Below are 17820 nucleotides of genomic sequence, written 5' to 3'. Positions count from 1 at the left end.
TAAAAGTACTGTAAGTGTATGACAGGTAGTGCAGTAAGAGAACCATGAGTGTGTAACAGGTAGAGCAGTAAAAGTACTGTGTGTGTGTGTGTGTGACAGGTAGTGCAGTAAGAGAACCATGAGTGTATGATAGGTAGTGCAGTAAAAGTACTGTGTGTGTGTGTGTGTGACAGGTAGTGCAGTAAGAGAACCATGAGTGTATGATAGGTAGTGCAGTAAGAGAACCATGAGTGTGTAACAGGTAGAGCAGTAAAAGTACTGTAAGTGTGTGACAGGTAGTGCAGTAAAATGACTGTGAGTGTCTGACAGGTAGTGCCATAAGAGGATGATGTGTAATGCACATGTTTATTATCACAAGGAGTGCAAGGAGAGGACAGTTGAGTGTGTTACAGTAGTCTCCTAACTGCTGGGATTATACACTATCATAAGGGCAAAATAAATAAGAGCAGTACACTTAACAACCAATTTGACATTTTATTGCATAACTCCAAATTGCACTTGATTCATCAAAGCCAATTTGTAATTGGGTGCAATGGGATTTTCCATTTGTGCTTTTCGTGCCTATGTAAATAAATACATCCTCTAAAAGTGTAATGCAATGAAATGCAGCGGAATATATTGAATATGTGTATTACTCCTGTTTCTGTTTCTTTTATTATTGAATAATGCATTCTCATATAGTAAACCCTATCAGTGGCATTAGGTACACTCTCCCTCTAATCTACATACTGTGCTGTAGCAGGAGAGATGTGTGATAAATCACTGCGTTGCTTTTCAGTCTGAACTGAATTAATATGCTGCTTTCCTTTTGAAATTAGGGCACCCAATCCCCCTGTATAGGTTACATTCAGTAAATATCTTGCAGAACAAGAAACATACTTTCCGTCACTATTGTAGTCTTCTGAGTTTGTTGCTCTCAGGGTAGGGGTTGTACCTGTGTTCTGTGCCCAAAACCAACGAGGTATGCAGTGAATAGAGCGAGTAACATAACACAGCCCTCCTTACAACAGCCCACACGCCTCCCTTCTGTCTGCCCCGGAACCTGTATATGGGGAGCACACGATGTTCGCAGGCTGCGCTTCACAGCTGGATAACATGAGCCGCTTGGTGTATGCGCATTGCGGGGCTCGCCAGCCCCTGGCTTGGTAAATAGAACAGAGGAGAGGCTGCCGCGGTTCGTGTGGTTAGAGCTGGGGGATAGACAGTGGAGGAAACATGTGCTGCTGACACTGGGGATGGGAATAGGAAGACAAACTGGATTATTTCACACCCGCCTGTCCCATTGTGCTGCTTCCCCAGTCCTTGGGCTGAACCTGGCTGGAGAGAGACCCTCTGGACCAAGGCTGGCCGGAGACCCTCACAGCTAAAACTTAGACCACCGGTCACCGACAGTTCCTGAACCTAACCAAGTGGACAGCAACTAATACCAGGTTTGTCTTGTAATATTTAGCGCATGATTGATTAATTAATTCATAAATTGCACTATTTTAACATGCATGTAATAATCACTTAATGGCAGCTGCTAATTGATGCTACAGAGTACCGATTATATAATCGGATAGCTAGATTAGTTTCACAATTAATAACATCATTTTTTTTATGAACCACGTTTATTTATTTTACCCTCTGCCATACAAATACTTTAATGGAAAAATGAAATCCGCACTCTAATGATGAAAGTTATCTTTATATTAACATTAGTTAAAAAAAATGTCAATAAATCTGCAGGAGCGTGATCCCTATAGATCTCAGACTGACAGGTATGAGGGATCTCTGTACAGGGATATATACAAACACGATCTGCACTGGGATTTATACAGACACGATCTGCACTGGGATTTATACAAGCGTGATATGCGCTGAGATATATACAAACATGGATTATAGCTTGGACGCTTATTTCTGAATGAATCTGCTGTTTGTCTAAAACGTGCTTTGCTTGGATAGCATGCTGGGGTCTGTTTCTCCAGGGTAAGCTCGAATATCTCTATTAGAAGGTACAAGAGACAGACTCTCCTCTCCAAAATAAAGTACTTTTTGCTATAAACCTTAAACACATGCCATCTGATAACAATCTAGCCAAGAACTAGTCAACCTATGGTTCTCCTGCTCTTATAGAACTAAAAGTCCCAGCAAGCGTTGGCAGCCTTTGGCTTGTAGGACATCCTGACACCTAGTTCTCACCAGCTGATAATTCCCCATGTGCCTATGCCTTATTTTCGCTATAGTATATATACTTGTCATCTGTAGAGGTAACTTGATACTTGTATTAAGGAACATGCAGTAAATCATTTGATGAGACATATTTGGCAGAGGCAACGAACTATAATCTGTTTAGAATGTATGATATACTTCTATATTGCTATTGGTGCACGGTACATTTAATATAGGAGAGGAGACTGCAATGACTGAGGTATGCCCAAGTCCTGCATCGTAGGCTTGGATACTGTCTCAATGTCCTGCACATATGTGAAGTTACAGCAGCATTAGAAGTAGCGAGTTGGATCCTATAAATAGAAGTCACACATTGCTGCAGAGTAGGAAGGGTACACAGATAAAGTCATGTTGATGTTATTGTAGTATACGGTAGAACAGACTGGGGAATTCAGACAGCTGCTCATATTTTATGTAGAACAGACAAATAACGTCTGAATTACATCCCTGCAAATATTTATAGTGGCCACCCTTTAATGTTGCTCCACTTCAATCTAAACACAGTAAAACCACACTGAGATCCGGGAGTTGACGTTGCAGCAGGTTGTTGATGGTAGTGTATGAAGGAAGGTCACTGTAATATATCAATTCTTGTTACACTGGAAATACTGTTATGCTCTTCCCAGGCGGTGGAATGATCAAAGGCATCGCAGGCTCATCTGGAGTGAAGGAAGCCATAGCTACATGCAGAGAGATCTGCAGCGGCTAGAGGCTTGCACACTACACCTAGGGGCATGGGCTGCCTGATGGGGTGACTTGTAGGACAGTACATTGTTTATTCACTTCATAACAGTAGTAGCAATTAGGGTTTAAGGCACAGCAGCACAGGGAAGTGCAGAAAATACTTATCTTCTTATGGTAATAGTATGTACAGAACAGTGATACAAGAATGCAAAGTCTCATCCAGCTAATTATTATTTTATAAATCTCCATATACACTCATATAAAAGTCTCTCTGCCTCTCTCTGTCTCTCTCTCTGCAGCTATCTGTATCCCTCTCTGTCTCTATCTGTCTCTCTTTTTCACTAATTGCCCCTCTCTCCCTTTATTCGTTTTTTATCACCTATATTATCAGTTATAACAAATACAATTTTTTTTTTATTTGATGGACTCTTATTTTAACTTCCTGTGACATCTTTGCAGCATTTTGTGAACTGTGAAGTTTTGTGAAATCTACTCACCTGATATATATATATATATATATATATATATATATATATATATATATATATATATATATATATATTTATATACATGCATATACACAAGCTAGAACTGGGAAAAAGTTTCAAAACTGTTCTGTGGAATATATACTTGGTGCTGAATTTTGCTTGTTTCTTCAATGGAATTTGGACTTAAGTGTTCCGAGTAGAATCCCAAATTACTGTTATTATTTTAATTCGTCCTGATTTTCCCCAATCATTTTTGTTTACGCCTGGTCAAAAATAAATTGAAACTGTGGTTGTCCTAGTTCTAGTTACATACTGTTAATTCCACAGATACTCATTTTATGTCTCTCTCCCTTGTAATTGATTAACAAGAATAGAGCCCACCTGCTCTGGAATTGTGAACACTACAAAGCCCTTCATAAATGTACATATTTATAAAGTATCAGCATGGTTACCTTTACTGTAAAACACGAGATCAGGTAACACATTAAAATGACAAGCAGTCTTTATGTTTAACAGTAAGAGTCTAGATTATGTAGATTCTGAAAGGTAAATGCACCCCCACAAGTCAGACAAGTGCAGATACTAAAAATTAGGCAGTGATATAGTCACATTTTTATGGTGTAAAAAACATACCATTGTAGAAATTTATTTTAAATTATTATTATTATTATTAATAATAATAATAATAATAATAATAATAATAATAATAATAATAATTTGTATGAAATGGTATTGAGGACAGACGAGGTCTATTTTTTTTAGCTTTTCTGTCTACACAAAATTTCCCCCTTTTAATATATTTGTGATCGAATATAGCTATTTAGTAATTAGTATTTAGTAGTAATTAATTAGTTATTTTAATTGAAAATTGAGGTATTTTGTTGCATACCTAAGATATATAATTATTCATTGATACATATGCACTAAAGTAACATTTAATATTTAGACATATAGGTCAAATCAGTTTTACGAACTTTCTCAGATATAATTGGGTGAAAAATATGAACTATATTATTGTAGTGGGCACGGAGATCAATGCACATTAGTGAGGAAGTTGGGATATTCAATCCACCATTCACAATAAGAACACAACTATATATATATATATATATATATATATATATATATATATATATATAGCTTGTTCTGTCTGTCCTGAAAGTCCTTTACTGTAGGTACAAATATCTGCTTAGAAACATGTAAACTTGCATCATATCTTACCAGTCACTCCACGTTTGCCCCTATTGAGATTTCCAGACCCAGAGCAAATCCCATACTACAAATACCTGATATTTATGTCAAATGTATAAGGTTATTTTGCATATGTCTTTGCATTCAGATATAAATATTATACATCAACATAAATAATTGTATTATGGTAGCAAATCATTTACTTGCATTGCTAATAAAAATGTTTGTTTTGTAAATATCTCATATACTACTGTAATTATTAGTTGCAGCTGTCTTTAAATAAAGAATCCTTTTGTTCTTCCCCCTAACATGATAATTAATCTTTCATTGAAATGTTAATTTTATAATTTTTAGAAACCCTATAGATTTAATATAAATACAATGGAATAAAATTAAATAAATATATTTCAGTATTTTTTTTAAAACTGTCACATACATCATCTTTCTATCTGCTTGTTCAAATGATCAATTATTTTGCCATATGTGTCAGTTACACTCATTGCACAGTGAACTGTACAGCAGTTTTCTATGTACGCATTCCAGTTAAATGTGTGATACCAGAATAAGTGTTATATCTTGCGAATAATGTATAACTCATTTTAGTTTACTGCTCTGCAAAGCTCGCAATCTAACACTATGTTACAGGTTAGTAGTAGATTATTTGTCCAATTAATCTAAATGAGCAAGGGTTGAATTTATCACTCTCTAGGAGCTACTGTTCATCATTATTACTATGCCTTATTGTATAATATTTGTGAATAGATTATGTGTGTGTGTGTGTGTGTGTGTGTATATATATATATATATATATATATATATATATATATGCCCATTTTCATTTGTTAACAATAGTCCCACCTGCTTTTTTGGACAATTTGGGGCTTACTGGACGCCAGTCTTTTTGTATGAAGGACAACATTTATTTGTGCTCTGGAAAGATATTAGTTTCTGTCTGTCCGTAATTGCAATAATTCTCTTTAGAACTGATCGAACATGTCTGTGGTTAATTACAGGGAATTTGATATTTGAGACACAAAAACAAGGCATTAACTCTGCACAACTTTTTAATTTCATTAAAAAATAAATTCCACCATTTCAGTTTCTGGCACATTTGTAAACGCAGCGAGGAAGAAGGGGCTGGGGTGGAGGTAAATTGAGCGGAACAAATCGTGGCATTGTTTCGGCATTTATCTTGGTTGTACACTGTCCACTTCATTCTTTTACTCTGTGGTACTGTGTGTCCTCTCTCTCGCACATTACAGTAATTGGAAGACAGGCTGTGATATAAATAGGGCATTCCTAACCATGGATGGTTGCATTTTACTAGTTTTTCCATAGCAACTCCTTCCATTTACGCATGGACCCAATTTATAAAATAACCAGACAAATCTCTTCAAATCCCAAATTACACCAGGCGAGCTGAACTGCCTTCTTTTTCTTTTCACGACTTATCATTCCTTTTTTTTTTTTATAATTCACTTGTACTCTCTTCAGTTTTGATTTATTACATTAAAAAGAATCTCGGCCCTCAGTCAACATAAGGCTTTTGAGTAATGGTGGTGGAAACCTTAGACACGGGATGTAGGCAGGGTAAGAAGAGATTCCGTGAGACTGTTGTACAGTCTGTCACCCTTCATCAGCATTCCCCAATAATATCAAGGCAATGGGCTCTACATTATGCTATTTGCAAACAGTACCATTCCACCAATTGGATTTCCAGTAGTAATAATGTAAGCTCTAGTAATAAGCATCCTGCTTTTCAGGTAATTATAGTGCTGTCTATGAAGTGATAGATTTAAGGACCTTACATGTGACCCTTTGATCACTCAACATGTTGCAATTATAACTCCTGTTATAGTTGTCGCCACAGTTGCAAAGCAACATGTTCAGCAATTTAATGTAGGAATGAGCATTGTTACTGGCAAATAAATAAGAAGATAGAACCATCTCATTACAGAACAGGTTGTGTGAATGACCCAGACTGGCACTCTCATGTTAAAGGGAAAAGTGAAATTGCTCAAGAGGGTTGTAGGTGAGCTTGTTGCGGGCTGCGTATTACCCCCATGCCACTTGTTTGCAACACAGACCTTTAGCACACAGACGACCTTGATTTATAGTTTAAGCAGGCAACTTGTGGTTGTTGGGTAATAGAGCAGGCTACGAGTTGTAGCTCCAAAGCAAGGGATTGCTATAGGCCATGCAAACCTGGAGAAAATTAAAATCACTATTCTGTCTAGTAGCACCATAGTGACAGTGCACTCTAGTAATAGCACTGTACTAATACGGTAGCAATCTCCAAGAAAACCAATTCACTTTACAGTGATACCTTTGTAGTAGCATTACAGTATCCAGTAATACCATTGTACTACTAAGTAATACTATTGTACTTAACACTTGGACCATTCGCTGTTCTCTAAAATTAACAATCTGGACTTGGTAGAGTTAAATCTGGACTTGGTTAAGCACTCTCTAGAAAAAGCGGTATGCTGAGGGTTTAGGGGAGTAATGTTTTAACTCTTTTATTTCTCTGAAATGTTGATGCTTTTTTCTTACTTAGTTAGTAATAATAATAATAATAATAATAATAATAATTATATTAATAATAATAATTTCTAATTCACCGTCTTAGAGGGAACTTTGGTACAAATGCATGCTTCAGTAATATGGAGGAAAAGGGGGCTGTATAATATGAACCTTTGGCTTAGATTAATTTGTGTCGGTCATTTTCTTTTTGTGCCTTATTTTGTGTTATGAGTAAGCCCAACTAGGTACAATTTTGCACCTTGGCTAAACCATGTAGAGCTGCAGGTTTGGAGTGGGTGGACATTTAAAATGAGAGGACAGATTTTGATTTGGGAGAATCTAGCAGAGCTAGCAGAGCTCTAAAGTGCAGTGTTAAAATAAAGCTTTATTTGTACGCTACATGCAGACGCAGAGAGCACTCTCCCTATATGCAAAACAACAAACAAACCTGCCTATGCACCCCTTACATCACAATGTGGTCTTTCCAGGTCAAATGTGCACCCTGTAGCTGGATTAGCTCCTATCTCTAATTGAAGTCTTTGGTAACTGTTATATCACTCATATCATAGTACTGAAAATCCAATGAATTTAAATGACTGTAAAACCCGTTCTGCTACTGCTGTGTAAATAATTGTGTTAGATTATGTGTACTGTATATTTACTAATGAGTAATGCATCTGAGCAGTGAACTTAAATGTTCTTCTTTCCAATAGGAACTGATTCTTCACCACTGCAGAACTTCACATTTTCTTCAGGAATCACGAACAAAGACTCTCTACCATGAACACCATTATGTTCAATAAGATCAGTGGTCAAGTCCTGTTTGAGGAAGCCACAAGTGATCGTGAACGGGGAGTTCGGCCATACGTAGTGGGAATGGAAAGCCCCAATCCTGACATAGGTCTTCAAGACAGTGTCTCAATGAAGGACAATGCCAGACATCGGCGTCCTGGGTAAGAGCTTTCACATATGGTTACATCAGACTGAGCGTTGACCTATTCATGTTAACTTAAGTCTTGAATTAATAAAAAACAAAAAAAATATGGATGCAAAAAATATATAATCTCTCTCTCTCGCTATCTATATATATCTATATCTATCTATCTATCTATCTATCTATCTATCTATCTATCTATCTATATATATATATATATGCATGTACAAACCCTGGTGGTGAATGTTCAGTGGTCCAATGATGGCCCCACATGGAAAAATCAGTTTAGACAATTTACATAAGGTGGCTTGGTATTACCTTGGGGGATTATGTTGAGTTGGATGCAGATTGCATTTTGGGTGTATATTACGTTTCTTTTGCTTACTTGCACAAAGCACTATTTTCAAAACTAGTGCTTTGTGCCCTTGCACAGAAGTAGAAATGTCTATTATAGGCCAAAAGGCAATATGTATCCATTTGAACATGACCCCCTGGATGGGCCCAAGATGATTGTTTAGACATGCTGGGATATTCACGGCACCACTCACTGCAAGTTGGTTTGTTCAGGATGACTGCTTTCTATAACTAAACCTGACACATATCGTACAATCAGGGGACTGCAGAATTAGCCAATCATGACATTCAGTAGAAAGTCTTAAGGAAACCTCTTTACCTGTTAGTAATGAATGCTACTGCTACAGCTGCTAGTTTTGTTTCTTAATGTCAATATTATTTTTTTACTATAGGATAGTTTCCAGATACTTGTATTTTTTTTAGAACTGCATAATCATATAGCTCTACTGTATCCCACAAGTTCAAATAGAAATAGAAGGTGTGTGTTTTACTGTAAGTAGAGGAAAGTTGTTTAAATTGAGCTTAATATCATATTATTTGTCCTCCGCTGTTTAAATCAGTAGCAAAAATGTATAATTCAGAAATAGTATAGAAATGTCGCAGAAGACAAAATTCACTTTAAATACATATTTGTTTCTAATATTATTTTTCTTTGCTGCCACTTAACAACTTTAAAAAGGGATAATTGATGGATCTGATTATTGTGAGGGCTGGTCATAGAGATACTCACGGCAATGTAAAGTTAATGCTCAGTGGAGCATAGATAGAATATTATAATAGTACAAGTAGTGTCTGTGTAGTTGAATGGAAAGCAGCACAGGCAGAGGAGTGATGTATGACCTAGCTGCCTACTCTCCCAGAATGTCTGGGAGACTCCCAGACTCCCAAGAGAACAGGGAAACCCCCCCGCATTGGTGAAGTGGGTGGGAACAGAGCTAAATGCAATATCCTGGCCTCGCCCCCTGTTGTGATAGGCCAATATTGAGTAAGTTTGACAGGGAGCAGATCTAACATCGCTGCCTGCGTGGCCACACCCCCATGATGGAGGCCCCTCCTGGAGATTATACTGCCAAAGTTGGCAAGTATGATGTTTGATGGGCACCCATGTGTATAAATCTTTAACAACCACTGAGGAAAATATTCTCCTAAGGTAGCCCCTCCCCTTAGCAGTACCCGGCAAATTCAGTTTGTTAACCAACGATAAATGGCAGCGAAGGTGAGTAACAGGACCAATCACTAGCTGTAGTCTCTTGACTGTGGCTTGTGATTGGTCGTATCTCTTACTCCATCATAGTTTTCTTCTGTGGCTGACAGAAAAGCTGGAGCTCCTGGAAAAATGGCTGCATGTAGCAGCGCCGTGGGGTCCGGCTAGTGGGAGAGCCACCTTATTGATGTTTTTATAAGTCCTAGCAAATGAATGTGCATTTCCTTACATAGGTGATTTAATATGCACCTGTAGCCTTAACATTGCTGTGCTATTATTTACTTCATATTTATTTGCATTGCTTTAATAAATTTTTTATTGGCTACCTTTCTAATAAAGTTAGGTTTTAAGCACAGATTTGAAATAAAGCAGTTTAGTTGATAGCCGAGGACTTGAAACTGATATGAGGCACATAGAAAAGTTACATGACTGGAAACTGCATAGTGGTTGGTAAATTATATTTGGAATCTGATAAATCTGTGCAGTGAAAGTTCTGAAAGTCTTTATAGAGTACAAGTCAACAATGTTGTATGATTGGTGAATGCATAATCATTGAAATGCACTTAAAGACTTACAAAATACATCTTGGCTCTTAGTAGTATATCACCAGTGTTTTTACGGTGACGGAAAAATTGTCTGGTTTCGGATGTGTCTTTATAGTAAAGCTATGCAGGGGGTATGGAGTATACAGATGAGATGGACATTGTGGATTGGGAGGAAGGCCTTAACGAGGGTGAGAGCACAGAAATGTGTTAATAGACAATGATTGTCAATGAGTAAGCAGTAGGGCGTCTTACAGAGAAAATAATTGGCTGTGATTGAGCTGTGTGAAGGTATCAAGGCTTGGTTGAGTTGCTACTATGGAACTACAAGTTTCAGCATACTCTGCCAGTCAAATGACTTGTAGTCCCACAACAGTGTCAGAGCTACAATTACATACCACAGACCTGAGTCATTAAGGAAAGTAAAGCAAAAAAAGAAGTAACTTTGCACCTTGGCAAAACCATGGTTCATTGCAGGGGGAGGTAAATTTATAATGTGTGACAGATTTATAGTTGGGGTTGGGCATATCCTAGATCAACTTTAATTTCAATGTAAAAATAAAGCTTTTAAGTATTTATGTGCTACATGAAACAGCAGCCAGTATTTTCCTTACCTGCAAAATAATAAACTAATTTGCACCCCTTGTATTGTAACATGGTTTGTCCAGGATAAAATGTACTCCTTTTGTTGCTTACTTTCCTTAATGAATCAGGCTCCACATGTCCAAATACAGTAGTCATGCCTTGGCGTAGGACCAAGAGAGGTTAGTGACACAAAACACCAAACATTTAAACGTTGTAGCTGATCCAAAACTTTTTGAAAAATGGGGGACATGTACCGTTATTTTTTTGTTTATATTTTCCTATAGAGTTAGCAGCACACACTAACATGAGATACACATTTTCTGGGAGCGACTATAGTAAAAATGTCTCAATTTTTTAACTGTTACAACTTTTGAACTATGAATTAGAATTTTGATTGTTCAGGAGAATTCGTAATACAAAGGCCAAATATGAACAGTGGAGGCAAAATAAATTGACAGTTTATAATACAAGCAAAAAGGGTGCAACAACAATGTATAGGACATATATACAGCGGGTGAAATAAGCATTGAACACATCAACATTTTTCTCAGTAAATACATATTTAATGTGGCTATTGTAATGAAATTTACACCAATTGTCAGCAACAACCCTTTCAATCCTCACATGCAAAGAAATCAAATCATAGATGTCCATAATTTAAGTTTTGTGTAATAATGTGAAATGACACAGGGAAAAAGTATCGAACACATGAAGAAAGGAAGGTGCAAAAAGGTATGGAAAGCCAAGACACAAGCTGAAATCTATCAGTAATTAGAAAGCAATCCTGCCAGCTCGTTCAGCCACAACTGATGGCCTATAAAAAGGTGTCTCATTACAAAGGTGTCACACAAGAAACATCTGATGATGGATAAAAGCAAAGAGCTCTCTCCAGACCTTCGCTACCTTATTGTTTCAAAACATACTGATGGCACTGGTTACAGAAGGATCTCTAAACTGCTGAATGTTCCAGTGAGCACTGTTGGGGCCATAATCCGGAAGTGGAAAGAAAATCATTTCACCATAAACCGGCCATGACCAGGTGCACCTTGCAAGATTTCTGACAGAGGAGTGAAAAAAATTAGAAGAGTTGTCCAAGAACCAAGGACCACTTGTGGAGAGCTTCAGAAAGACCTGGAATTAGCAGGTACAATTGTTTCAAAGAAAACAATAAGTAATGCACTCAACCGTCATGGCCTGTATGCACACTCACCATGCAAGATTCCTTTGCTGAAGAAAAAAACAATTGAAGCTCGTTTAAAGTTTGCTGCACAACATTTGGACAATCCTGTGAAATACTGCGAGAATATAATGTGGTCAGATGAGCGCAAAATGGAACTCTTTGGATGCCATGTTTGGAGGAAAAATGTCACTGCATACCACCCCAAAAACACCATACCAACAGTGAAGTTTGGAGGTGGGAACATCATGGTGTGGAGCTGTTTTTCTGCACACGGCACTGGCATACTGCATTTGATTGAAGGAAGAATGAATGGAAAAATGTACCGAGACATTCTTGATAAAAATCTGCAGCCATCTACCAGGATGCTAAAGATGAAATGAGGGTGGACACTTCAGCATGACAATGATCCCAAATGATCCCAAACGCACAGACAAGGACACTCTCAATTGGTTTCAGAGAAAGAAAATCAAGCTTCTAGAATGGCCAAGCCAATCACCTGACTTGAATCCAATTGAAAATCTATGGAAAGAACTAAAGATCAGAGTTCATAGACGAAGTCCACGGAACCTTCAAGATTTGAAGACTATTTGCATTGAAGAATGGGGCAAAATCTCACCTGAACAATGCATGCAACTAGTTTCTCCATACAGGAGGCGTCTTGAAGCTGTCGTTTTCAACAAAGACTTTTCTTCAAAGTATTACATAAATTTCAGGAAGCGTGTTCAATACTTTTTCACATTATTACACAAAACTTAAATTATGGACATCTATGGTTTGATTTCTTTGCGTTTGTGGATTGCAAGGGTTGTTGCTGACTTTTGGTGTAAATTTCATTACAATAGCCACATTAAATATATTTTTACTGAGAAAAATGTTGATGTGTTCAATACTTATTCCACCCACTGTATATAACGTAAAGAGATACATTCAAGCATCTGGCCTGGCATCTAACAGATGGAGCTAAACAAAAGCAGAAGATACAGGGGTGTGACAATTTTTGTAGTATTGAAGGGGAGGAGAGGGAAGAAGGGAGAGGGGTGTGGATTAGGGAAGGAGGTGATTGAGACAGAATACGGGACCCCCCGGTGGCTGGCGGGCAACCATAGGAGGATAAAATATGGGATGAACCAGCAATCCTACGTTTACAGACGAGTATTTTACATTTTGATTTGATGTCATGTCATATTCTGTATAATGTTGAGCTATACGTTAGTCCAAGGGAGCAGTAAATGTTGATAGTAGCTTCAAGTATGATGGGGTCACAATCATTTTGATTAACTACTGAACTAAAACTGCACTGTGGAGAAATACGAATCAGTCGTAAAATCTGGGTAATCTATATATCTTTGCTGAAAAGCTGTGTTTGTGGGGTTGAAATTGCTGTCGATGGAAGAAATATATCAAATAATACAAAGCATTTTTTAGTGTCTGCTCATCAACTGGAATTTCCAGCCAGTGCTCAGTGGAAGGAGTCTGTTAATGTTTGGGTATAATATATGGATACATTCTATGCTGTAGACTTACCAGCCACAAGACAGAAGGTATTTTGTACATCAAAAACTTTAATTTAGAGAGCATGAAATAGAAAAGGGGATGTGTATCTGTCCATCCAAACTATAAAATAGACCAGCATATCCCTTATATATGAAGAAACTAGTTTAATCAAAGTATAAAAAGAATTGATAGAATGGTTATCACATAATGAGAAGAACAATTTTATTTTTAGCACTTACTTAAATCCTAGTTTGTCCTAGTTTGCCTCAGATACAGCAATCTGAAACAGCTGACCGTGACTGGAGTTACCTTGGTCACTTACCAATGAATACACCTTTTCTGCTACCACAAAGGATTTACTATGGAGTCCTTGTGTGCACCAAAAGCACTTATTAATGATTCACACTTAAAGCACATACACATGTAGCATGAGCCTCACTTGGCTTCGTAAATTCACAAAGAATCACAGAGAATATGCTAGATTAAATATATTTAATCCGAAAAATGTTTAAAAGGCTTAAGTACAAAACAGTTAATAACATGAAATTCAAAATAAGTTGCACAAATAAGTTTTAGAAATAAAATAGGAAATAAAACCTGAGTCACCAATTTACTAGTTTAAGACTTGACGTGCGAGAGGTACACCTTGTGAAAAATGGCACACTTCAACCTAAGTAGGTCTCCTTATAAATTGAGACACCTTACCTCTATGTATTGCTCAGTATTGTTTTATTACTGTTTGTTCCCAATTGTATAGCGCTACGGAATCTGCTGGCGCTATATAAATAAGTCATGATGATGATGATGATGATCATAGTAAACATAGTAAATACCACGTGCAAGGCTGCTTTCCTGTCCTATCCACTAGCCCTATGCAATGACATAGTATTGCACTTATTGTCAGTGATGGGCATAGATATTCTGCAAATACTATGATGCCTTTCTTATTTCTTATGTAAACTACCAAAAAAGGATTCTAAATGCGTTGTGTGCACTTTAAAAGATAAATATTCAATTTTAATCATTATTTGATCTACCAAAGTGAAAAATATATCTAATGCAGGGTTTCCGAAACCCAGTCCTCAGGGCTCCCTAACAGTGCAGGTTTTCCGGATCACATGTGACATAATTAGGACCACCTGTGGATCTGTTACAATGTGTCAGTCAGTAATGAATACACCTGTGCTCCAGCAAGGAGATATTGAAAACCTGCACTGTTAGGGAGCCCTGAGGACTGGGTTTGGGAAACCCTGATCTAATGTATTCTTATATAACAGATTGCATGTTTTGTTAGATGTACAGACATGTTTGCAGTCCTCTGTTTTGATGCTGGAGTTATTTGTATTAATTGCTGTCTGTTCACCCTGCATTTAAAACAACATATCCAGTTATAAACGTGACATCATTTGCCTGGACAAGAACACCTTGGGTGGTGACGCCAAACAAAAATTGGAGTAAGGGAATGAGAAAAACAATGTAACATAAATGGCCATTTAAAGCTCTCATAGAGAATAGATAAAATTATATTCATACTTTCAACTTAATGTGTTTAGCAGACACAAGACTTGATAAATAACCACTGTAATTGCTGGTTGATCAGCTTTCATTAGCGGCTGATTTATCCAGAGCTTCTCTTCAGATGTTTTCAGAAATTCTAAAAATTTATGATGATGTTTAATGATGTTGGTCTTGAACACACTTAGCGTGGCTCAAGTTGACTTGTAGTGACACCTACTGGAATTCCCATTTGTAGTCTGTTGAATTTTATTACTCACGTCTGGGCATCCGAATGTGTAGTTGGTTCTCAGCCAGAATTTCAAAAGATGCTTTCGAATGTCAGCTGCCAAGGAAAAGTTTATGTCAGTAACAAATTCCAGGTAGTGAAAGTGGTTTAAAGAGTCTTTTATTTGAAGAGAAAAAACTACAAGAGACAACACTTTGTCAAGTAACACAATGCAGAAGACAAGGTGCCAGGATTTCTTCTACAGGAATAATGGAAAGTGTGTTTTCTGTAATACTAATGACCCTGCGTTTTGACACTTTCATTTAACATCTTCGAATAAGTGCATAGTTTTTAGACTTCGCTTTCCATATTAAAATTAAAATTTCAAATAGTGTTAAAGTGATCTTGAAGACAAATAAAAATTTAAATTATGGGTCTCATGTAAAGTTAGATACAATTTCCGTCTAAAATGCAGACAAAAATTGCATCCCAAAAAAAGACACGTTACACGGGTATGTTGGACAAGACGCCTTCTTTCAGTTCGTAACTTACACTAGTGATCGAGCACCCGCAAATTTTCCATCTCGTATCAGGGTCTGAGTCTAAGGTGTAAATTTATCAAGCAGCAGGTTTGAAAAAGTGGAGATGTTGCCTATAGCAGCCAATTAGATTCTAGTTATCATTTATTTAGTACATTCCACAAAATGATAACTTGAATCTGATTGGTCGTTACAGGCAACATCTCCGCTTTTTCAAACCCGCTGCTTGGTAAATTTACCCCTAAGATAAGTCGCATTTGCTCCAACACGTCCTTATACGCTCACTCCTTTCCTTGTTCCGCCTCTTCAATCATCTGGGTCCGTAAATGGCCCCAGACGTGACATAGGGCTGCAAACGTAACTAGTGCTTTGTGGGCATGTGCAGAAATAATTATACACAGAAAACACAGTTTGTGTCCAACTTTTATATAAGCAATAACCTTCCTATTAATGTTGGGCTTGGTGGGCATGATGGAATCTGTAGTTCCCAGCAGCTTTAGAGGTATAGGTTGCCTGCCTCTGTTATGTAGTATGACAGTATTGAAAGCAAAGGTTATCTTTAAAAGCCTCTTTACTATAACAATGTTATATAGTATAACATATAAGAGTAATTATTTATGAAGTGTTGTAAAAAAAATATACTGCTTATTTATATTTAACGCTTTAGTCATGTAACATTGTAGAATATCTCCTGTCATTTTCTATCAAAGTAATTGCCAATTTTAGGCTAATTTTCTTTAAAAACTGATTCCTGTTTAAGCTAACGCATTTTACATGGCTCTTCTATTGGTACATTGATGATAGAACAGTGTTAACAGTGGCACAGAAGGGGCGACTGAGCTTAAGTTCGCACGGCAAAACTCTGATAGAAAGGAATTCTACCATCTAGCATTTAACCCTTGATTTACCAGGGCCAGCAAAGCCTTTATAAACAGAAATTGATGCAAAAGCAACATTTTCTACTTTTATCTTGGAACTTTAGGCACCTTCCCCCTGTACTTTGTGCGGTTCACTGTGTAAGCGGTTTAAATAATGACTGCTTTAACTAGGTCCAATTATAGCTAAATGAGGTGTGTGACAGGCTGTCATATCTACATAAATTATCAAGCATCAGCCAAAACCTTAATGCATTAAATTGGGCCAGTCGGACTGTTGAAATTGTGATTTGTAACACATCTGTTAGAGTGAAAATACCATAGATCATCAAATCCAAATGCCCGAGCTGAAAGAGAAGAGGTTTCATTGAGTTCTCTGCTGTTTATATTTTATAGACAAAAATGTTTTCTGCTTTTTCTTTCTCTTCTTTTTATATGACAAATCTTTCCAAGAAGAGGGCTGTAAAATGTAAAATTAGACCCCTATGAGCACGGATGACTTAAAAGCCAAATAACACAACACACCAGTCAACCAGTAATGAAGTTATCGGTTTGTAGAAACTTTCACTGTCGGTTTTATATTTCTCCCTTTTGTGCTTTTCATCCACACATTTACTGCATATCATCAGGTTGTGTTTATTTCAGATGCTCTGGGGCACAACACATATTTGCTTTGTGGATATAATTGTATACAGTATAATGAACAGAGCACAGTGCAAACAGTGTTGTAGGCTAGGATAATCACTATAAACCTCTCTGTGTAGATGGTTTAAAAAACTTTATTGAAAGCACAGAAAGAAGCAGTATATTTAGTAAAAGTTGCACAAAGGCACATATAACCTGATAAGTTACCTTGTACCTTGGAATTTTTCACAGTTTATTTTCTGACGGAATCAAAATTTATTTATTGGGAAATGATTACCAATGTTCAATGCAAAATGTTCAATTATTTAATTTCAAATAAAAAGCAGACAATTGATTTCATAAGTATTCACCCCTCTTGTATTTACATGGTAGAAGCACCAGTTACAGCTGGGTGTCTGTTTGGGTAAGTCTCTGCCAGCTTGGCACATTCCTTGAGTGTCATCAGGTTGGACTGATGGTGAACTGCAATTTTCTAATCATGTAACAGATTCTCACTGGTATTGAGGTCTGGACTTTGGCTGTGCCACTCCAGGACATTACTTATTTCTTGCATCTAAGTCACTCCAATGTGGCTTTTGCTGTATACTTACATTCTGTTGCTGAAAAATAAATCTTCTCTCCTACGTCTCTTGCAGACCACAACGG

General features: G+C 37.1%; 1 protein-coding gene across 2 annotated transcripts in view; it reads left to right on the top strand.

The window, feature by feature from the left end:
* Positions 1-1195: 1195 nt before the first annotated feature.
* MKX (mohawk homeobox) overlaps positions 1196-17820 on the top strand; it is a 100103-nt gene continuing 83478 nt past the window's right edge. For both annotated transcript variants that reach the window (XM_075212013.1, XM_075212014.1), the window contains exons 1-2: positions 1196-1430; positions 7814-8053. In XM_075212013.1, coding sequence (XP_075068114.1) covers positions 7881-8053 — 173 coding nt within the window. In that variant the 5' untranslated portion in view covers positions 1196-1430; positions 7814-7880. The remainder of the gene's footprint in view (positions 1431-7813; positions 8054-17820) is intronic.

This window comes from Mixophyes fleayi, chromosome 5 (assembly GCF_038048845.1).
Source record: "Mixophyes fleayi isolate aMixFle1 chromosome 5, aMixFle1.hap1, whole genome shotgun sequence".
Lineage (NCBI taxonomy): Eukaryota > Metazoa > Chordata > Amphibia > Anura > Limnodynastidae > Mixophyes > Mixophyes fleayi.
Note: the sequence above shows the minus strand (reverse complement) of the source record. Positions and strands in the feature narration are given on the sequence as shown.